The 23,639-nt window shown below is 42.4% G+C and overlaps 1 protein-coding gene across 11 annotated transcripts in view; it reads left to right on the top strand.

The window, feature by feature from the left end:
* ELF2 (E74 like ETS transcription factor 2) overlaps positions 1–16,060 on the top strand; it is a 63,505-nt gene extending 47,445 nt beyond the window's left edge. For all 11 annotated transcript variants that reach the window (XM_073341142.1, XM_073341137.1, XM_073341143.1 and 8 more), the window contains 4 exons: positions 4,679–4,765; positions 11,478–11,670; positions 12,145–12,495; positions 14,346–16,060. In XM_073341142.1, coding sequence (XP_073197243.1) covers positions 4,679–4,765; positions 11,478–11,670; positions 12,145–12,495; positions 14,346–14,973 — 1,259 coding nt within the window. In that variant the 3' untranslated portion in view covers positions 14,974–16,060. The remainder of the gene's footprint in view (positions 1–4,678; positions 4,766–11,477; positions 11,671–12,144; positions 12,496–14,345) is intronic.
* Positions 16,061–23,639: the final 7,579 nt, after the last annotated feature.

Below are 23,639 nucleotides of genomic sequence, written 5' to 3'. Positions count from 1 at the left end.
AAAATCTTGGTGTGTTAGACATTCTTGCTTATCTAAGGGCCCTTTTAAAGATACTGTTTTTAATATATGGTTGCCTTAAATTCCATTTCAGATCATTCCAAATGCCACATCAGAAACAAGTTCAGGCCACCATGAGAGGAAATGACATCTGTATAAATTATTGCCTGGGGTGGAGAGGGGGGTTTAAGAACTGTAGAATGCACATTAGCGCCAGGTGTTTCATTGAAAGTGTTTGTGGGTGGGTCCTTGTGAACAGTGACTTTATAGGCTGAAACATGCTCCTTTTCCTCCTCCTAGGGCTGAGGTTCACAGCTCACACTAGATGCTAAGGCCTGGTGTACAATTCACAGTTAGGTGGATGTAAGGCAGCTTACATCAACTGTATCATGTCAGTGTCTACACTACAGCCATGTCCTTCCAATGTAAGTGCCCCAGAACACTGAGATAATAACTCCACCTCCATGAGAGGCATAGGGCTTATGATGGTGTAGCTAGGGTGACACAGTGTCTGTGTAGACACTCTGTTACTTACATGGGCTGTTAGCTCTCTTGTCATGGCTTTCATGGAGCTTTCATTTCTCCAGCAGAAATGGGATGGGAGTGTGAAATTGACAAGAAAGCTGGGCAGCTAGAGCACAACTGTTCCCCACTTTCCTGGAGAGCTGGGTAGCTGGAGCCTGCTCACAGCTGGGAGCCAGGGCAAGAAGCACAGGAGGCTGGGTGCCTGCTCCTGGCTGTTGGCTGTCTTGTCAAATTGACAAGGCTGCCCGACTCCCAGTAGGGGAAGCGAGGGGCTGAGAAGCCGAGGCAGCTGGATCCCGCTCCTGGGGGCAAGAAGCCACGGGCGGCTTCCTCCCCACTCCCCCCCCCCAAACCCCCCACTGCACTCCTAGCAGGGAATGGGGAGGTGAGAAGCCTCCCCGGGCGGCTTCCCCTGCTCCCAGTGGGGAATGAGGAGCTGAGGTGGGGTGCAGCCTGCCAGGAGCCTGTGGGGAGCTGCCAGCAGAGCTGAGAGACTGGACTTTCAGCTCCTCACACTGCCTCTCTGAGGTTGGTGGAAGCACTGCCGGTGAGGACACGCATCACGGACCCAAGGAGGGTAGTGTGGCTGTACATCAACCTAATATAGGTCAATTTAAGATTTTAGTGTAGACAACACCTAAGACACTGTAGTTGAACTTCCAGTAGTATCTCCATTTTGCCATCATTAGCTGTGGCTTATTTTCTGAATATAGTAGTAAGATTGTTCTTACTGTCAGCACCATGAGGAGAAAAATAACTTTGTCAAAATCCAAATGCCATAATGAGTTCTGCAGTAGCTACAACAATACTCTGTTCAGCCATTTTGATGCTTCAGATATCCAGTGAAAAATAAAATCTACAACCCTCCAAAATCTCTCTCTATCAAACAGTCAGATTTACCAGAGTTGGGTCATGTTACTAAAGCTGTCTTAGCAGTTAACCTTAAAGCAGGCCAAGTTTTTGGTGCCAGTAACTTGAATGTCTAATTGTTGGTCGGAAAGACTGAGGAATTGGCTACACTTGCTAGGTAGAGCTCATTAAAGCAGCCCCGGGCGCCCTAGCTCGCTACCCGTCCACACTGGCAAGGTACGTAGAGTGCTCTGACTCCACGGCTAGAGCGCTCCTGGTACTCCACCTCAGCGAGAAGATTAACGCTTTTTGCGCCTTGGCTGAAACGCCCGGGCGTCAGTGTGAACGAGGTGTTGCATTACTGCGCTCTGATCAGCCTCCGGAAACGAGCCATAATCCCCTTAAGTCAAGTGGCCACTCTTGTCATTGTTTTGAACTTGCTGTAGGAATGCGGATATGCTCTTTGAAAGCTCCGTTTCTGACAGGCGGCATGCTTATCTGCTCGGAGACATTAGTGTGGAATGCTGTGTGTGAGAGAGAGAGGCGGGGGACAGGGGTGTCTGCTGCTGTCTGAACTTACAAGGCAGCATGCTGACATACTCTCAGCCCCCCCCCCAACCCACTCTCTCTCCTCCCACATACACACAACCCACTCCCTGTCACACTCCACCCCACCCACCCCTATTTGAAAAGCACGTTGCAGCCACTTGAATGCTGGGATAGCTACCACAATGCACTGCTCTCTCTGCCCGTTGCAAGATCTGCTAATATGGCCATGCCAGTACGCTTGTAGCTGTCAGTGTGGACAGATTGCAGCACTTTCCCTACTGCGCTCTACGAAGGCTGGTTTAACTCAAAGTGCTCTATATCTACAAGTGTAGCCATGTCCTTACACAACTGCAGTGCAGCCAATTGTGTGTATGCGCCTTTTGGGACTTTCTTCTTTCCACAGAATGTCTCTGTCTCTTCTTTCCACTTTTTTATTTTTATTGTTTTATTTTTTTAAAAAAATCCTGCTTCCCCTCTGAATTTAGCTGTTGCCTCGGTTGAAGCAGGCATGACTAAACCATAGCCTCAGCAAAGTATTTTCCTTTAAAAATTTGCCTTCAGTGGGCAGTAATCCTCCTCAGTATATGTCTTTTGTAAATATTCCATTGTCACTATAAGCTTCAGGTCCATTATGTGACTAACTGGACTCTAATTTGTAAATTTTTTAACCATTGTATCAAATTATAAAATCCATAAATCACCAATTTTAAAAAATAAATACAAGAATTAAATTATTAAAGGAAGAAGTTACTTTCTTGCTTGTTTGCTTGACACCCATTGATGAAGGAAATGCTACTCAGCAGGGGAATACATGAATTTGGAGAGTTGTACAGTTTTAAGAAGAGTTTTGTATATTTTATTTAATAGAAAAACGTATGTAGCAAATGTAAATCATCTTAAAACACTGAAATTCTCCAAACTCATATGCATCTGCTAAGTGGCACTGCCTTCAGAGGACGGCAGCAGGCTAGTCTTCCCTGTGGCAATTAGTAAAATAAGCAGTTTTCATTGAGGCACCAGAATCATTCACATATATAGAGATGTTTCTGTATGACAGAGATTTGTAAAGATTTACAGACAAAAAGTACATTAAGATGGAGGACCCAGCAGTAGTTTAGGATAAAGTACAGTACAGGGATAAAGCGGTATAAATCCAAGGAGTTCATTATGGCTAACTTAACAGAAATGCAAACATGGTATGGAAATGCAGAATTAAGGCATCCAAACAACTGTAGCTCCTTCCTGAAGTGATCTTTATGATTAAGTAATTTTAATGTTTGTGGTCCCAGATGAGAGTAAACAGACTTTTTTAAAAACACTTTTCCCTAACCTACTATTGTGTCGCTACCAGACAGAGTTATAGTCAAAGAGTAAGTTCTTTGATTTTTGGGAGGGATATGCTCTATTTTTGTACATTACAAAGAGTTTGATACCCTGCTGTAAGTGTAAAACTCAATTCTGCCTTAACTATGGAACTGCAACTGGCACCTCCATAAAAATACATGTCGTTAAATTTCAATGTTTGATGCACAATACTTTTCTTCAGGAGTAATTTGTGTTCATGTTACTAAGATATGAGAGGTATTGGTTGAAGTTTTCTTTAGCCTTGAACAGAAACACAGACTCTCTTCAGCTTGCTGACCTAAGGTGAGATCTTCACCCCTTGCTCTGGCCCCTTTATGCTGAGTTAAAGGGTCATAGAGTGGCTCTGAAAGCACCAAATCTGGCTGGGGAAGGATTCCCTTGGCACAAGAACCTGAGGAAATCAACTGTAAAGCTGCCTTCCTAGGCCCCCACTTCGCAAGCCCTCCTGTTGAGAGCATAACTGGGGGCAGGAAAGGCATGTCAGGGCATGGCCATAGCATGCACCACTGCAGAGATTTCAGGCAGGGGGATCATAGGCAGCCACAGAGAGGATGTTATAACTTAGGCCCCGAAGGCTGTCTAAATAATTCTGAGAGTCACAAAGGAAAACAGCCCAGCATCAAGAAAGTAGAAAATTGGCTTACAATCACCTTAGCCCCCCCTCTATGTGCGCTGTGAGTTTGGTGCTGCGCCTCTTAGAAGTACAGCACAGACTCTCGCTCCTAGCCCTTTAACGGACAAAAGGTTAAAGAGAAATGAAGGGATGCAGTACTTCATGTTTTGACCTCTGCTTCAGTGGTGTCGTAATGTTCTTCTACTGTAAAATGTATTTCTGCTCCACAGTTGCATAGTAATGAAGGGATTTTTAATGTAAGAGCTGTTTTCCATATAGGTTTTAAAAAAAAAAAAAGTACAATTTCAATGGTCAGATTTCTTAAAAAATTGTTTTCCTTATATTTATTAATCTTTTTATAAAACAAATTAGTTCTTCTGAAAGGAAGCATAAAATACAATGGACAAGATATTTAAATTAATATAGCAATAATTATTACTGACATCAGACCAAAGGAATGCAAACTTGTAAGTGTGTTAATTTTTATGTTTAGTGCATACCTTATATTTAACTCATCTGGAACTGAGTTACGTTGACTTACAAAATCCACAATCAAACTTAGTATTAGTTTGTGACTTAGTGTTGTGACTTGCAAAATAAATAATCTTACCTTATAATAATATAAGATTTTAAATTAGCCTACTTGATAAAGGCCTATTTGTCCATACAATGTAATAAGGGAAATAACATGAGAAACATGAATTACCACTCAGACATAAGATGTTAATTATTTCTATTATATGTATGTCTTACAATTTTCTTTTTAAATATCATATACAGCTGGCCGTAAACCAAAGACCCAACAGTCAGCCATTTCCAATGGTTCTCCAGATTTAGGTATAAAGAAGAAACCCAGAGAAGGCAAAGGTAATTTCTTCCATGTATTAAGTCTTAGAATAATGTAGTGCATTTTATCTAAAAATCCCAATACATCTTTCATGCACTGGTACTAAATACATATTGTAAAATACCAAGATTTGTAAATACCTTGCTGAAGTCAGCGGAGCCAGAATTCCACCCAATGTTTTAGTATGTGTTTGTAAAGGGTCTAGTAAATTGAAGCCTTAATTGGGGCCTCTAGGTTTTACTGTAATATCAATATTTAATAATCATAACGACTGCCGTTATGATTATTTTCATCTGAAATTCTGTTTGCACATATTGACTTCACTTCATGCTGGGTGTTGTGCTCCCTGTTGGCTTGTTGCTGGACGCATGCTTTGTTACGCTGCCACTGGAGAGACGGTGGTCGGGCAGAGCAAGCAAGACAGTGTGTCTGCACTTACGCTGTATAATAATTCATTTATGGACTCCCTGTTGAATGTTCAGAGAAGCTTGTTGCATTAGTAGTGGATTCAGCCTCTGCAGTAGCTTAAATATACACAAGGAAGTACCCTTCCTTAGCAGTAGGTTCAGTGGTTGGCTTAACTAGGTGGAAAACTAATTATTATATATTTTCTTACATCACAAGACTTGGTTTTGTGTCCACAAGATGAGGCAGGAAGAGAATGCCTTTAGTGTGAAGTGTTTTGGCCCTGCGAGGCAATGCTTGTCAGTGCACGACCACCATCACCTATCTGTGTGTATGCATACGTGCCCCTGTGTTGCCAACTGTCACTACCTTAGAGCCTTCCAGTTGTTCTTTCTTGACCAATTGGTCAGAAGAGCCATGCTTTCACCATCAGTTCCACTGATGCATAGAGTATCCTTCCTTGCTGCCCCTTCCCTCCAGTCAGCAGAAAGGTGGTGGTAGTAGGCATTCACAAGTTGCCTCAGAATCAGTATGTGATATATCAGATCTTCCTCCAGTGGAAGACACAAAACATGGATGCCTTTGCTGCTTACTAAACAAAAAGTGGTTTGGACTTCTGCTTGTGGCATAAGGAAAAGATCACCCTAAGTAAGGGATACTGTTTTCTGAAGCAAATTCTCACCAGCAACCACACCACACAACAGAACCACTAACCCAGGAACCTATCCTTGCAACAAAGCCCATTGCCAACTGTGTCCACATATCTATTCAGGGGACACCATCATAGGGCCTAATCACATCAGCCACACCATCAGAGGCTCGTTCACCTGCACATCTACCAGTGTGATATATGCCATCATGTGCCAGCAATGCCCCTCTGCAATGTACTTTGGTCAAACTGGACAGTCTCTACGTAGAAGAATAAATGGACACAAATCAGACGTCAAGAATTATAACATTCAAAAACCAGTCGGAAAAAACACTTCAATCTCTCTGGTCACTCAATTACAGACCTAAAAGTGGCAATACTTCAGCAAAAAAAACTTCAAAAACAGACTCCAACGAGAGACTGCTGAATTGGAATTAATTTGCAAACTGGATACAATTAACTTTAGGCTTGAATAGAGACTGGGAGTGGATGGGTCATTACACAAAGTAAAACTATTTCCCCATGTTTATCTCCCCCCCGCACCCCCCCCCCATTTTTTCTCAGACGTTCTTGTCAACTGCTGGAAATGGCCCACCTTGATTATCACTACAAAAGGTCCCCCCTCCCCCAGCTCTCCTGCTGGTAATAGCTCACCTTAAGTGATCACTCTGGTTACAGTGTGTATGGTAACACCCATTGTTTCATGTTCTCTATGTATATAAATCTCCCCACTGTATTTTCCATTGAATGCATCCGACGAAGTGAGCTCACGAAAGCTTATGCTCAAATAAATTTGTTAGTCTCTAAGGTGCCACAAGTACTCCTTTTCTTTTTGTTTCTTTATGTTGAAGAAGAGAAAAGGAGAGAAATTCCTGTACACCTGTCCGCTAGTACAATTGGTAGCAAAGGTCTTAACCAAACTCAAGAGAGACAAAGGTTTAGTGAACTTAATAGCAACATACAGGATGAGACATGTATGGTTTTCAGCTCTAGTGTAGTTGGTAGTGCAAAATCTCCTCCTTTGGAGAATGGAGAACTCTACATGCTCTGTTCTAATCCAGGAGTCCCCTCCTGTTTACCTGGTTCCTTATCAGGGTAGAGCTCCAGAGGCCTGGTGTTTGCGAGCAGGTGTCTGGGGGAGAATGGGGGAGGAGTAGTGTGACCAAGGTAAGTCTGTTGTGAAAACCACTGTAAATAAATCATTTAACTTCTCTGCAGTGTCCTTATGCTCTTTAATTGCTCCCTTTACTCGTTGGTATTCCAGTGAACCCCATTGATTGTCACAGATTTTTGGTTGCCCTTAAAGAATACATTTGTGTTGTGTTTTAGCACTTTGCATTTCAACATCCTCTTAGCCCTCTTAATTTCCATTAAAATTTAGCTGATGTACTTTGTTCCTTTCTACTGGCTTCACTCGAGCTGGCTTTCCATTACTTGAAGAATACTTTAGGGAAGTGACCTAGTTCTAGGCCTTTTAGAGAACCTGTTTCTGAAGAATGTCTAAACTCCTGTCTCCTTGAGTGTTTTCTCCATTTGGGATCTCTTCTTCTTTAGTTGACCAATATTTTGAAAGTTTATTTTTCTGAGGACACTTTTCTTTGAGACTGACTCTGCTTGTGTCTCTAACCCCTTCTTTTATATTAAAAACAATTCATGTATCTTGCTGGGTATTGGCTAACTTAACATCTCTCAAAATATTTAGTTTCCAAGAATAAGAATTTGACAGTCCTGGAATTTTTAAAGAAGAAGCAATTACTTAACCTGTAATTGTACTTATTTGAAGGGGTCATCTCACAGGATTCTCAATTTCCAAGATTTATTGAGGAGAGTTCTCTCTCCTCCTGAGCCTGGCTAGATGTATATTTTGTTTATTGTCTGGGATGTATTGTGGGGTTGTTGTGTATTCAAGAGTTTCTTGCATGTTTATGGTTCGTTTTTACATTTGGCATCTTTTGGGGAACTCCTTACGCAATTCAGCACTGACAGCAAGGTTCTCAGGGACTAGCGGAGTGACAGCAGATGGTGTGCAACCAGTTTCATATTGGACTACAACTGTCAAAGATTATATTATACATATAATATGCACACAAAGATGTAGACTGATTCACTGGTGCATCCCTGGTGCTTTGAGCTGCTGTGGTAGTGCAAAGTAGCTGTAAACGTGGCTTAATTGGTCCCCTGAGGAGTCCTTATTGTGGGGGGGGCGGGATCCCTAGGTGGTAAAGAATGACTTAGAGGTCAGGTCGTTGGAAGTATTTTGATGAAACAGGTTTCAGAGTAACAGCCGTGTTAGTCTGTATTCGCAAAAAGAAAAGGAGGACTTGTGGCACCTTAGAGACTAACCAATTTATTAGAGCATAAGCTTTCGTGAGCTACAGCTCACTTCTTCAGATGCGTATCGTGGAAACTGCAGCAGGCTTTATATATACACAGAGAATATGAAACAATACCTATTCCCACCCCACTGTCCTGCTGGTAATAGCTTATCTAAAGTGATTTCCAGCACTGGAAACCAGCACTGGAAATCACTTTAGATAAGCTATTACCAGCAGGACAGTGGGGTGGGAATAGGTATTGTTTCATATTCTCTGTGTATATATAAAGCCTGCTGCAGTTTCCACGATACGCATCTGAAGAAGTGAGCTGTAGCTCACGAAAGCTTATGCTCTAATAAATTGGTTAGTCTCTAAGGTGCCACAAGTCCTCCTTTTCTTTTTGATGAAACAGTTTTTCTTGAAAATGCTGATTTGTTGAAACTGAACCGTTTGTGTGAAAACAACTCGGTTTTGACAAATCTTTCTTGAATCACAGATAGGGTTCTGAGTCATTAGAGCACGTTCATAGCTTTCCAGTGAGATACAGCATGTGTGTTAGCCCTGGAAGGACTTGCCCTATTGGGCTTTACCATTGTGACACTTCTGTGCAAAGAAAACCTAGTTTAGATCATTTAAAAAGGTTTTCAGGCATTATTTCCTCTTCCTCAGAGGTCTGTATGCTTGGATTCACTAAGGGATCCTGGCTTTGTAAGTGAAGGGATTAAAAAAATCCCATTGAAATGTTTTAAAATTTATATTAAATATTAACAAAAACACTATTTTAGAAAATATGTAATAGCTACAGAATATGCAGTGGTATAATCTAGTTTTATTGGCACTCTTTTGTGATTAATATGGCTGTCCCAAACTCCTGCTGATGGAAATATACATATTTCGTTCAATGCAGACTATGAGGGAAGAGTGCCACCTACTGAATCACCAGTACCACTTCTTGCAGCAAAATGAGGGCCATTTCCTTTGATCTGGCACTTTGTGGATCTAATGTGTTGTTGCACGGGAAACAACAGATGTTGAAATTCTTGTTCGCTTAACGCTGTGAGGTTTTCATTTTCTCACTGCAGAAGCTATTGCAGAAAGACAGATAGCATTGATAGCTGGGGTTTAGCATGTTGGTAATGAGCATTGGAGAAATCCTATCTGGGTGGACTAGAAGTCAATAATGGTTAAAAGAATTCCAAAGAATTTACGGCAAATTAACAGTTTAATTTTTTCTAGTAGGAGCAATTTATTGAATTGAAAACTCATTTTTGCTTTTTTTTATCATGGCAGATAGAACAGCTATTAAGTATTATATCTAAAAAACAGCACTTAGTACTGGAACTTTGTTTCCATTTCATTTGGCAAGTCAGAATAAAATGATTAGATCTGGGAGTGTCTCGGAAGTGTGGTCTCTTGGTTAGAACTGAGAACTGGATTCCTAGATTGTGTTCCTGACTGTTACTCACTATGGGAATGATATGAATTTCATTGAAATCAGTGAGAAGTTTCACATTGATTTTAGTGCGCTTTGGATCAGGACCTATATTGCTTTAGACAAGTCATTTAATCTCTGTAAAGTGGAAATATAAAGTGGAACTATAATAGCTTCCCCAGATAAGGGTTAGTAAATTTTAAGGAATTTTGAGGACTGTGGCACTCTTTAAACTACCTCTAAGGGAAGTAAATGTACTTTGCAGTGCTTTTATCATAGACTTTGTAATAGTCTAGCCTCAGTGATGCTGTCCCCAAGTTTCAGGAGCGAATGCTTGAGTATTTGTTAATTGATATGGCAGCATGTTGCACAAACAGATTTATTCTTTAATGGGCTTTTGTTTATTTACTTGGGCTCCTGCATTCCTCCAGGATTGAAAACTTGGTCAGGTCTCAAAATCTGGGGACTCTGACTGAGTGTCCCTTTAATAGGATGGTCAGATTTTAATCTGTACTCTCATTGAAGGGCTTCTTTTTATTTTATTTTTTTAGGTGTGAGTAAATCTCAAAATTGACAAACTTTTTAACTGTGTTTCAGCATTCAGCAGTCCTTCCCCTGCTCTCCCATCGCATGATTCTGCAGGTTCTCCTTTCTTTTTTTGACAGGTTTCAGAGTAGCAGCCATGTTAGTCTGTATCCGCAAAAAGACGAGAAGTACTTGTGGCACCTTCGAGACTAACAAATTTATTTGAGCAGAAGCTTTCGTGAGCTACAGCTCACTTCATCGGATGAAGTGGGCTGTAGCTCACGAAAGCTTCTGCTCAAATAAATTTGTTAGTCTCGAAGGTGCCGCAGGTACTCCTTTTCTTTCTTTTTTTGATGATTTGTTCACATAATCACTTCCTTCCACCTGTAATAAACAGAATGTGGCCTGCGTTTTTCTGTTCCTAGCCCCCTTCTCCCAGATGGAAGTGGTCTAATTGGACCATCCAAGCAGGTTCTCTGTTCAAATTTAGTGCAGTGCTGGGTCTTCTCTATTACATATGCTACAGCTCTGAAACCTGAGAGCATACACTTACTTAGATTGTAAGCTTTTTGGGGTAGAGACAGTCTTTTTCTTCTCTGTTTGTATACTGCATCGCATAATGGGGTGTTGATCTATGATGGCTGTGGGCTACTGCAGTACAAATAATATTACACAGTAGGGGAATGGCTTGGAGATTTAGAGGTGTTTTAGGCACTCTGATGTTACTGTTGGGAAGGTTTAGCGCAGCAATGGAGTCCAGTGAACAGGCTAAGACACTTGTGAACACTGAACTCCCAGTAATAAAGGTGAGGGATGGAGGCAGGTCAAAAAGAGGGTGGTTTCTAGGGGCTTCTGTATGGGGATATCTTTTCCCCCCGTCCTCTGCCAAAGAAAAAGTCTCCCTTTCCTTAAGTAATCTCTCTATTCTCTCTCCTTCTCTTCTCATCACCAGACTCCATCCGAGAATGTACAGTCTATGTTCTGGAACTGCTATCTGCAGTCTTAAGAGCTGAACAGAACTCCTTTCAGAGCATTGTTTATGTCCTCTAGGCAGTTCAGGAAGTGTTGGTGGTGTAGGACTCCATCACTCCCTTTCTTATAGCAGTTGAAAGCTAATTTTGGTTTGACGAGTCTCCCACATCATGCGGCATAGCACAGTTCTAGTGCTAGCCCCTTTGAGTTTCAGAATGTAAATATTTATGAAATCTTTCCTAAATTTATCAGAGTGAACAAATACATTCACATTACAAGTGAAGGTTAGGCAGAGGATGGTATGTAATGTAGTCATTCAGAGTTTCTGTATCAGATAGTTGTCTAAGTGCACTTTTGTATGTCTATATATGGAGAGGATTTTAATATCTTTAAGTGTAAGTTGTCTAACGTTCATATGCTTTCTGTTTTTGTAGGAAATACAACGTATTTGTGGGAGTTCCTTCTGGATCTTCTTCAGGACAAAAATACTTGTCCTCGATACATTAAGTGGACTCAGCGAGAGAAGGGCATCTTTAAACTTGTGGACTCCAAAGCGGTCTCCAAACTATGGGGAAAGCACAAGAACAAACCTGACATGAACTATGAGACAATGGGAAGGGCCCTGAGGTAAATGAAGGAGAAGAATATTGGGGCTTTCCTTTAATTACAAAATAATCTGCAATTATATAATTAGTCATTTTAAATCGGAGACTTAAAAAAAACCCAAAAAAGTATGATCATAAACATCTGACCTAAATTTCTCTATAGCTACTAGATTTTAACTCTTTACAAGAGTTAAAATGCAACTGTAGACTATAAATCATAATCTCTGCCATTTTCATGGCTTTTTCATATTCCCAGTGAATATATTTTATTTTTTAAATATTTTGTATAAACATGATTTAAAAAAAACCACAATCCAAACTTTTAAGCCATGATTGTTGAATAGTTATGCTTAGCCAGTATGTTTGATAGTTTTTTTTCCTATTATTGTAGAAATTAGTGTGTTTTTGATCTATGTCAACAAGCAAGTTTGAAATGTTGAGTCCCTATGTACATCCATCAGTGTTGTTTACTTCATAATTGTACTTTTCCTTGCAGATATTACTATCAAAGGGGAATTCTTGCAAAGGTTGAGGGGCAAAGGCTGGTATATCAGTTTAAGGAGATGCCAAAAAACATAGTGGTCATAGATGATGACAAAAGTGAATCCTGCAATGAAGATTTATCAATGTCTACAGATGAGAAGTCATTGGAACGAGTGTCATTGTCTGCAGAAAGCCTCTTGAAAGCAGCAGCATCTGCACGTGGTGGAAAAAATTCTTCTCTGTTAAATTGTACAAGAGCAGAGAAGGCAGTCACCAGAGTTGTGAATATTGCCTCTCCAGGGCATGAAACGTCATCTCGTCCTCCCACCACCACTACCACTGTTCCAGCAACAGCAGCTCCCAGGTTCGTGCCACACTGTTTGTCATCTGCTGAACCCTTCAGTCAGGAAGCTGAGTTTTGTTGTAATATAGTGCCTACAGATAAGCTGGTGTCAGCCACCTTGCTAAAACAATACTTGTGGTAATGGGAGCCCAGCATAGGTGGTTGTAAACTGGTCTCCAGTCATGAAGCCCTTAGGCCAAGATTTTCAAAAATAGGATTTTGTGGCTCCCAAGGTCCATATTTAAGCTCCTAAATAAGTGGACCGATTCTTCAAAAGGGCTGAGCAGCCTGCAAGTCAGTGAGACTGACCTGCTAAGTACTCAGCTCGTGAAAAATGAGACCACTTATTTAGGAGTCAAACTTTAGACTCCCTTAATTTAGAAAGCTTTGGCCTTACTATTTAAACCAGTGGTCCTCAAACTTTTTCCATCACACCACCCTTACCAATAATGGAACCTGTCCGCACCCCTCCTGGGGGCCGTGGTTGGGAGCTGGGCCAGGATTAGAGCCACCGCTGTGGCCAAGAAACAGATTGCTCCTGGGGCCCGAGCTGTGACTGGGGGTGGGGCTGGAAAGGAGCTGGGGGCAGAGCAGGGCTGCGTGGCACTCCCTGACTGCCCCCCATGTGGGCTGATACAGGCCTTGCTGTTCCCCCCCCCCCGAATGTTCTTCCATGCTGCCTTGGGGGGGCGCTCCCCACAATTTGGGGACCACTGATTTAAACAGATTTTGTTTTTAAACATAAAATTTTTGAATTTTTTGAGATTATCAAAATAGCATTATTACCGGATGGAAACTGATTTACCAGTCTAGCTTCTGGGACTGGAGCCCATTGCAAGCATCTCATGATAATGTCTCATCATTAAAGCTATGTTTTAGTCATGGGTGTTTTTAGTAAAGGTCATGGACAGGTCATGGGCTGTAAACAAAAGTCCATGGGCCCGTGACCTGTCCATGACTTTTACTAAGAATACCCACCGTGACTAAAACTTGGGCAGGGGCGCTCTCGGGGGGGAGCGGTCTGGGATGCTGCAGGTGCTGGGGGGGTGACCTGGGACCCCTGCTGGTGCGGGGGAGGTGGGGGCCAGGCTGCAGCACACGCCGGGACCCCCACTGGTACTGGGGGGAAAGGCCGCAGCAGGCAGCCCAGGACCCCCGCTGGTGCTGGGGGAGGGCAGTGCGGGCTGCAGCACGTGTCCCCCGTTGGTACTGGGGGAGAAAGAGGGTTGGCGGGGCTCCCTACCCAGCTCTGTGCCCCTGCAGCTCCTAGGCAGTGGAGGTAGGGTCAGGGCAGGGGCTCCTCTGCTTGCTGCTCCTGCCACAAGCGCCGGCTGCCGCAGCTCCCATTGGCTGGGAACCGCAGTCAATAGGAGCTGTGGGGACAGTGTCTGTGGGCGCTGGTAGCATGCGGCGCGGAGATGACCCCCCCCCCTGCCGCCTGGGAACTGAAGAGGGGGCCTCCAAACCCAGGTAGTGCCCCCTCCCCAAACCCCTGCCCCTAGCCCTAGGCCTGAGCACCATCCCACACACCCAAACTGCCCGACACGGGCAGTCCCTGGGCCAGCACCAGCCACTATAGAGGTCACGGATTCCATGACCTCTGTGACAGATTCGCAGCCCACTCATTGTGCTGCTGCTATCAGAATGCTTGCCACCAGACTCATTTTTTAAATAATCTGATGATGTATTTAACTGAAGAAAAAGGATGTGAATGCTTTTTCTGATTGCTGGGTGTATCAAAAATGGTACAGTTTTCTTTTGGCACAACTCCCTGTAAATCCTGGCATTTTTATCCCTTTTAATTTTTGTGGTGATCTGACAGCTGTTTTAACACAATGAATGTATATACATATATATTAATCTTTCAATAGGACTGTTCGTGTGGCGATGCAAGTGCCTGTCGTAATGACATCTCTGGGGCAGAAAATTTCAACTGTGGCAGTACAGTCAGTAAATGCAGGGTCACCATTAATAACCAGCACAAGTCCAACAACGGCAACAACCCCAAAGGTAGTAATCCAGACAATCCCTACCGTGATGCCAGCATCTGCTGAAAATGGAGATAAAATCACAATGCAGCCTGCCAAAATCATTACCATCCCTGCTACGCAACTCGCACAGTGTCAGTTGCAGACAAAAACAGGCCTGACTGGGTCAGGAAGTATTAACATAGTCGGAACCCCATTGGCTGTGAGAGCACTTACCCCTGTGTCTATAGCTCATGGGACACCAGTAATGAGACTATCAATGCCTGCCCAGCAGGCATCTGGCCAGACTCCTCCCAGAGTTATTAGTGCAGTCATAAAAGGGCCAGACGTGAAAACAGATACAGTGGCTTTAAAACAGGAACGTGAAATGAAAACACTGCAACTTGTGCAAGAAGAAAAGCCAGCAGATGGAAGCAAGACTGTGACGCATGTTGTAGTAGTTAGTACGCCCTCAGCCATTGCCCTTCCTGTAACAATGAAAACAGAAGGAATAGTAACATGTGAGAAATGAAGAAAAGGCAGTTACCAACATGGATTTTCCTGACTTTTATTGATTGAGCATTCTGACAGACTTGGGGTGGGGTGGGGGAATGGACATGATCAAGAAGTCAAAAATGAGAGTTTAAAAATGTAAACATACATGCGTATATCAGAGACTTGCTGGAAATTAACTAACTGTCCCATGTTTCAGTGGGAATTGAACCACACATTCATATGCTGACAGAAAACTGCCTCTTTCAGTTGGGAAACAACTGAACCTATGAAGAAGGAAAACTATAGGGACTGGACTGAAAGGGACCAAACAGTTCACTACGATATCAAGTTACACTAAGACCTGGAACACTAAAATGAGTTCTGTGAGAGGCTTGTCTTGGTTTAATTTTCAGGGGGAGAGGAGTCTCATTGTTACAGATGGCAAATCTGATGCATTTTTGTATGCATACCAGCAATTACTACTGTGTGCGCACAGTACTCAACTGGTGCTATGTGAAAAACTCTGCTACTAGGTATACTAGAATGTGAATTAAAGGAGAGGATTAAGAGCTTCTAAAAGAAGACAAAGAGACCTAGAGGGATTTTGTATCATACAGCTTAGCAGATTTAAAATGAAAGCCTTAGACTGATTTTCAGTTATCTTTCTTGAAATAAGCTAATGGCTTGTTTGTGTAAAGCTTTTTTATTAAAACAAATTTTTTAAAAATCTTGTACCTAGCACAGTATTGTTATAGAATTACATGTAACATATTTTGTATGGTAGTTAAAGTCTGTCTAAATTTCTTAATTGTGGACAAAATAGCAGCAGGCTTTTGGCCTTTTGCTGTAACATGCCTATGTCACTCACTTAGCCTTGACATCTGTGCATACATTTCAGTTTCAGCTCCACTCTGTCACTTGAAAGGTCACGCTCAGCATGAATTTTTGTCAGGTAGTTCTAAACCTGTACAGTTTCTTAGTTGAAGTTAAGAGGGAAGTACCAGTGTTCAGAATGAACTATAATAGTTTGTATATTCAACATTTGAAGTATATTCTATTTTGTTGTACTCTTGTTTCAAAGTGTATTCAAGTAGGTTTTACTGAAATATAGAAATGAAATTTAATTGATTTTGGTGTGTTTGTTTTTCTTAAAAAAGGAAACAAGAAGATAACTTGTTTCCCCTCTGTCCAACTACTTACCTGTTTGTTTGATATACTCCAGTCACCAGGCTAAGAGGGCGGTGACACAGTCAGGTAGTTTGGAGCTCCCTTACACTTTTGATGGAAGAACTCTGCTCCCTTACACATAGTGTTGTGAGGCAGGTCGTCAGAATAATTGGCAATTTATTTTTTAACCTAATGACTGCTGATGGACATGTGCTGTGTAAAATCCTCTGTTGGCAGAGTACAGCTGATATTACATTGATTCGATTGAACGGAACACTTTTGAGTAACAGCATTAAGTGGTAACACAGCAGTTATTATTTACTATTTATGTAGTGTCCAAAGTATTACTAAGCACTTTTACACACTGATAAGACAGTTCCAGTTCTTAAGATCAGACACGAATGATAAAACTGAGACGAGACTGAGGACAACAAAGGTTACAAAAAGGAGAGCGTGGTTACTTTGGATAGTCATGTGCATGCTTTCAGGATTCTGTTATATATAAATGAATTGCAAAGGTGTTTTGGAGGACCTGGTCTGTGGGGCAGTAGATGAGGCAAGGGAAGATGGAAAAGAGTGGGTTAGGATGTGAGTGGAAACAGGAGGGTGAATGATAAGGACATAACACAGGGACAAGTGGGGCTTAGTCATAATGTGAGAACTAGGAGTGGCTGAAGGAAAAGTTAAATTCCCTTAGGTTCATTGCAGGAGGTTGTGAAGAGTATAGATTAGTTAGTACGCCTTACTCACACTGTCCCCTCTACCACCTCTCTGGGCACTTTTTTTTCTCTGGATTAGAAACAAAAAATAATAAGGAAATATTTCCTTTTATACGCCACTTTCATCTTTAGCTCTCCAAATGCTTTACCAAACCTAGATGAATGTTGTCCTCATTTTACAGAGAGAGAAAACAGATTCAACACAGTAATAAGGAATAAAACACTCAATCAAGCCACCCGCCCATCCAGTGCAGTATTCTGTCTGTGATAGTAGCTAGTACTCTACACTTCAAAGGAAAACAGTGTAAGAATCCCAGAGTGGCTGATTATGGAACAGCCTGACCCCAGGGGAGATTTCCTTCCTCATCCCCATCAGTCAATGGCTGGCATATGCCCTGAAATATGAGGATTTATATTCCTTATAAAGTTCTGTGGACGTTCATTATCCATATACATGTCTAACAGTGCCCATGAATTCTACCGGGTCCCTTATCTTTTATATCCATTTATATTATATACCTCTATCTTGTCCCTTTTATTCATCTAGGCTCTTTGCTGTAATCATTTGTCCTTGTCCTTCTATTTCTGTCTTTTATGAGATTAAGTTGTTAAATTCTGTTGTATATAGATTCTTACATTGTGCTCATCACTCTTATCTGAGCACCTTCCAGTAGTTCATTAGGCTATATGACTACAACTGTCACGATTTATTCTCTCATTCTCTCCTCAGGGGGAGAACTGTATGCAGTGGAGTGTCTTACTTTGTGGTTTTGTTTTTTGGTGACCTGCCCCAACGTCACATGCAAGACAACAGCAGAGACTTGAATGGAATCTAAGTCTTCTGACTCCCAGTCAGGTCTCTTATACACTGGATCACATTGACTCGATTCTTTCAGTTGTTTATGAGGGAGAAGAAAATTGGGGTGACAATTTGTTTCAAATTTCCGAGGAGGTGGGTGGAAAACAAAATGATGTAATAAAATACATGGAAGCTTTACAAAAAAGAGATCTTAGGTTATTCTGATTAAATGCTATAGGTGATTCTGGTGCTGCAGTCAGTCAATAACAAAAGGGAAAAGGTATTTTTCAACTCCCTTTGAATAATTGAGGATTTTGCCAACACAGGGCTGTCAATCATCTGATTCAAGCACAAGTCTGAGGATTTCAGGTAAGGTTTTTGTGTCTGAACAATCTATTTAAAATTTTTTTCTGTCACTTGTTTCCTTTGTGTGCTACTGGATGTATGAAATTCCAATGAACCTTTTTAAGTGAAAGCCCTCTTAGACCAGAACCGGAGAAAGAACCACTGCAGGGTGTGAGAAACAGCCTGTGATCATGAGCATCATTGATTTAGTGGAAGTAACTGTTCAGAGAGTCCTAATTTTGCCCCTCAATGTCAGTGGAACCACTGTGCACACACAAACAGTGAAATAACTTAGTGGCTCATTTCCCTTTTTCCCACAGAAGTCAGATAGTGGTGATCAGCTACAAAACCTGTTCTCTTAGCAGGGTGGAGAGACTGTATTTTCTGGTGACGGGGTTTGGGCAGGCAGAAGAAGTTCAGCAAAAAGCATTTATTAAAATTTGAGGCTTAAGCTTAACTTTGGGTTTTGGCATGTCTCACTGTCCACTTTGTTTGTTCAGCTGATGTTTTAAACTTTTGGTGTTGGCAGGAATACGTAGCAGAGTTCTGTATCCATATGAGAATTAGACGGACAACAGTGGTTAGAGGGGGATACTGCATGGTTATTACAGTTTGAGAGCAGAGGGCTGTACAGACTCTAGTTTCACTTAAGCACAGTCTGTGTTTATAGTCTCGAGAGCTTGTGGATCAATAAAGGAGATATAAAGAGAGGAAAGCTGCACCTTAACTAAAAAGGCCAGCTAATCCGGGTTGCATGTCTGTAGGGGGAAGTAGTGAAGGAGAATGGGAGTTGTCAGGCCAGAACCAGGACCAAGTCAAGCCCTTCAGGCAGGAAGAGATGATACAGAACCCAGATTGACTTCATACAGGTAAGCCAGTGGGTAGGAAGCATAAAGTCTGCTGTATGGTGAGCACCCTCTGAATATACTCACAGTAGAAGAGAGGTTTGAGAGGCAGAGAACTGACTCAGGGAAAGGGCGGGAGCAGCATTCAGTGTGGATGTCGGGCATCCTTTGTCCTAATGGTTAACCCTTAGAATCAGAGGTTCCTATAAGATGAAGAAGCTGAACCCTGCTGCTGGTGAAGTGCTGCAGTACCAGAGAGGAGGCCGGATTAAATGACAGCATCCTCACGTTGTATACAATGCCCTTGATCAGCTTATTTGTGTGAAGGGGATTGGGTAGGTGGTTGATAGGCTCGCCAACTAGTCCCTGAGGAGCTGCCATGTCAAGTGGTACTGTGTCCTCCTCTTGGCCTCTTCCACAGACTCCTATTTCGAGAACCTGGAGGTGCGTGGAAGGGATTGGAAAGAAGGCACCCAGCCTACAGTTGCTACTAGTCTCGTGTATCTTGCCACTATGAAGGAGAGAATCAAAAACAAAAAGCTGCCCTTGCCAACTGAAGCCGGTAGGGTTGGAGTTGCCTAGAACCACTGTTGAGAGGCAGAGGTGAGAGAACCAGAGAACATGCAATGGAGAATGTTATATTTTTTAAAGAACACTTTTATAAGTCTTCCATATAAGCAATTGCTAACCAAAGGGATGTTGCATGACCATGCCTGAGAGAAGTTGACGTCACTCAGACAGTTAAGATATGGCCCACAGCATGAAACTTTATGAACCTTTGAATACGTGGAGTTCAGAGGAACTCCCTTCCACCTAATGTACAACTCTAGTTAGAGTGAAGTTTCTATACACAAGTAAGGATCCAGACTTGATGACACTTACTAGACTGTAGTCAGGACTTCCTCTACCTCTTCCTCATGCAATCATAAAAATAAAAGGATAGAGAGCAGATGTAAGTTGTACTTCTGAGCCCAACAGCCTAAAGTTAAGTTCTGAGCTGCCACTATCTTGGCTGTCCCCTCTTTCCAGCAGTGAGTGTGGCACACTTGTGAATGCTGCTGCAGATCACTCATCAGAAGCACAGCAAATGCTGTTAAAATCTGAAAGCCTCCATGAGTATGCTATGGCTGAAATGGAAGGGATGCTTACTGTGCACTTCAAACATCCAGTCCCTTTGTCTAGTTCTTTTTAAACTTGTCTCTTAGAAGGGTAGGCAGGCTCTGGTCACTATCAAGGTACTGTATATCTGAGAGCTACGGGAGGAAGCTCTCTTAAGCTACCCTGAAATTAAGAAAGTTGCTCCTCAGAGCACCCACACAGTACTCTGCTCAGTTTGGCAGCTTAGGCTGGTGGTAATTTGGAGAGGGGGGTAGCACTAACACTTAAACCCCTGAGTGACTAGAGCAACAGCAACCTCTCGATGATGGTTTTTACAGATCATGCTTGAAGGAAAGAAATTCTCACCCCTAACTGAAGCTCAAAATTTACTACTTCTACAATTCTCCTTCCCCACTCTCCACCATATTACTTAGTAAATTCCAGTTAATGACACTTGTACAACGTCATTGGAGGCAAGGAAGGGGTTGTTGAGGACATGATTTGAAGACAAGAGGGTTTAGGTTAGATTTTCAAAGTTATTTAGGTGTCTAAACATGCGTAAAAGTGCCTAATGGGATTTTCAAAAGCAGCTATGGCAATTAGGCATCTAGACCCCTTTGAAGATCCTGGTGCTTATCTGCATCTCTAAATACCTTTGGCCCTGTGTAACCGCAGTCCTGGTTTGGTCGGCCGAACTTCTTGAGCCTGCTGCTGCTCGAGGTGGAAAGAATCCAGGCTTGACTCAGAGCCCGGGGTGCCTGTGCTGGTCAAAAGAACATCTTTAGTTGTAAAATGAGCACATTTGATACAGAAGCCATTGAGACATGGTCCTGGAATCCCACAATGACATTAGTTCAAAGTCACTTCTCAAATGAGACCTGCATTTTATAGCAAAGATATTCTATTTCTGTGTAAGCCAGACTACCAGACCTAGGTCAAACATGAGTGGCAATAAAGGGCTGCCTTTCCTGTGCTGTGACCTTGAATAGAGAGCTGAATATCAGACTATTAATGCCTGTTGTGGCAGGGGCCTCCGTCTATCAATTACAAAACCGGAATCCTATGCCATCTGCTCAAAACTGTCTGTTCTCATGGCAACTGCTGCAAACTGTGAAACAGACAATCGGTTGTCATGTTACCTATCCTATTTCTCAGTTTGAGGAAGTCTACCTTCTTAGCATGAAACAGTCCAGAACAAGAGTTTGCATTTTTCTAGCAGATAGTTGCCAGCATCTTACACTTAGCTTTGATTAAAGGGAGAGGAGTCAGTTGTTACTAGACTGATCCAAGGACTTCAACAATATTGAAAAGCTGCTTTGGAGGAAAAATTCCTCCCAACAAAAATTATGTTCTTTGTCACTTCCTCTGCTTGGTGAATAACAGCAGAGATTGATTAGGGGTACGGTATAATTAGTGGATAAAAGACAGTGTCATATATCAACTTGAATATTAAGGAAAAGTAAATTTACTGTATTGTGGGGACTGACATCTCAGTCCTTACTCACTGGAAGTTGGTTGAACGTAGATGCCCATTTCAAACAAAGATGATCATAGACAGAACAAGTTAAATTCAGTTTATGCCACATGTAAACCTATTAGTGGGTATTAGGGGTTTTTTTTGGGGGGGAATGGGGTGTGGGCAAGTGACATTACTTTGAATCCAATTGTTTAAGCTCTGTGTGTGTTGAAAGATGAACTTGCAGCAGGTTTTTGTTTTTTAAAAACAAACTTTCAGACAATGAAATAACTTCATCATTACTTCCTCCAGTATAACTTTGGGGTGGGGACAAGGGCTCAGTGATGATAAAAGTTAATACAGCCTCTACCTAAGATTAAAACAGAGAATGTGACATTGGACATTGAGTAGTGTGTGTTCACGGAGCAGGCACGGTCCCAGAAGAACTTGGATGGTGAAGACATTTGTACTTTAGAATCAGTCACGCTGTGGTATGGAGTCATCCCCCAAAACAACAACAACAAAGATCGTTGCTCTCCTGCTCATTCAGATAAATGACCAGTGACTATCAATACAAGAACAAAAGCACTTTCACCACTGCAAACTCTTCTTTTGCAGAATAGTAAGAGACCAAGGGCAATGTTTCATTTTAGTCTTCCTCAGGGCGGGTACCCACAAAACTTTAAGGCAGCAGCTGGGTTAAGAGGCCGAAGCTGACCTAGATTGCAGTGGTTCATTGCCAATTGCTGCCCAGCTTTAATAGGTACGCTGAGGGAGAATGCAACACATCTGCAACTACAGCAGTTGTAATCTCCTCTTGCAGGTCTACCAGAGAGCTGTAACTTTCTGGGCCTGTTAAATCAAGAATTAAGTGAGTTGCTTTCCAGCCCTCTGGCATCCGGTGCCCCGCCTCTTGCTTCCCTCTCATCATCAGTCTCTAAGGACATGCAACAGTTGCAGACGATCCCCGAAGGATCACCATATAAAGATTTGGCAGTGATGACAGTTGCACAGAAATCAGACCATCAAGCACAGAACAAATGGAGATAACTTTTTTGTTGTTGTTAAAAATATGACAGTGGTTTTTAACTCTTATTTGAAAAACAAATTAAACTGTTGATGGTGAGATTCCAAACAAAACGGTAAAAGTATCCTTTGGATCTTCTGAAACACCCCCACCCCTCCTGGGTGAGAGGCAGTCCATCAATCAGTAAAGCCATTGTGGCCTATCCGCATGATAGTTTGGCTTCCTAAGTCCTGTTAGTAAACAAGACTTATTGCAGCCTCTGTGCTGTGGCTCAGTGCCCCAGAGTTTGGGAATCACAGCGGAGGCATTTGTGAGCAAAGCCAGAGAATTTTTCCAGCAGCATGAACATACAAAAGAAGGGAAATGTTTATAACAAAAGTGCAGGGGGTGGTGGTGGAGAAAAAGGATGGTTTGCAGCATTTTGGGACCTGGCTCAGAACGGAAGATCTATCATTTGTTTTCCAGTTGTGGCATGTGTGATAACATAGGGAACCTGTGCACAATTTGAGTTCTGTGTGAGATTATGAAATCTTTGCATCTTTCAGACTGCAAACTGTATTATGTATGCTGGGACTAGTTGTCATCTCTAGTGTCTATTTGCCTCCCTGTTGGACTGAAACTCCAAGTGGTAGTGATACAGGGCTGACAATAGAGGACATTAACTCAGGTTTTCCAGCTAAATACAAGCATCCGAGACAACAGGCTGGATTTCACACAAAAGAATTGGTTTGTCAGGGGCGGTGGATCATGTGGCAAAGGTCTGATCACTTGAGGCTAATCCAGGAGTCACCTGACAGACAGACAGGTTATAAAAGGGCAGGAGCTGCTGATCTATTTGAGGTCTTTACCCATTTTCACCAGCTCAAGCAGAGAGAAGTTGTTGCAGGAGTCTGAGGCAGGGGAAATCCTGCATAGCTGAACTCAGCCCATGTCTCAAGGAAAGGGTGAGTTCGGGTGAGGGAGATTGCGCTTAGGATGTTTTCTATGTGATCTGAACACGCTGTGCTTTATTTGTTAAAGCAAGAGCAGTGGTGTTGAGAAGCCTGTGCAAAATGTCTGTGTGTTTTAAAAGTTACACTTAATACATGCCCCCTTGAAGAGGTAAACCAGAAGGCTCATACCTGCAATGGGATTCTGGGAAAAGTTGTGTTTAAGCTGCGGGGGAGGGGCTGCCAGATAGAGGAACTGCACCTTAAGGGCCTGCCTAGGATCCCCAAGTCAGGGGACAATGCTCAGACTCTATTCAG

This window comes from Lepidochelys kempii, chromosome 4 (assembly GCF_965140265.1).
Source record: "Lepidochelys kempii isolate rLepKem1 chromosome 4, rLepKem1.hap2, whole genome shotgun sequence".
Lineage (NCBI taxonomy): Eukaryota > Metazoa > Chordata > Testudines > Cheloniidae > Lepidochelys > Lepidochelys kempii.
Note: the sequence above shows the minus strand (reverse complement) of the source record. Positions and strands in the feature narration are given on the sequence as shown.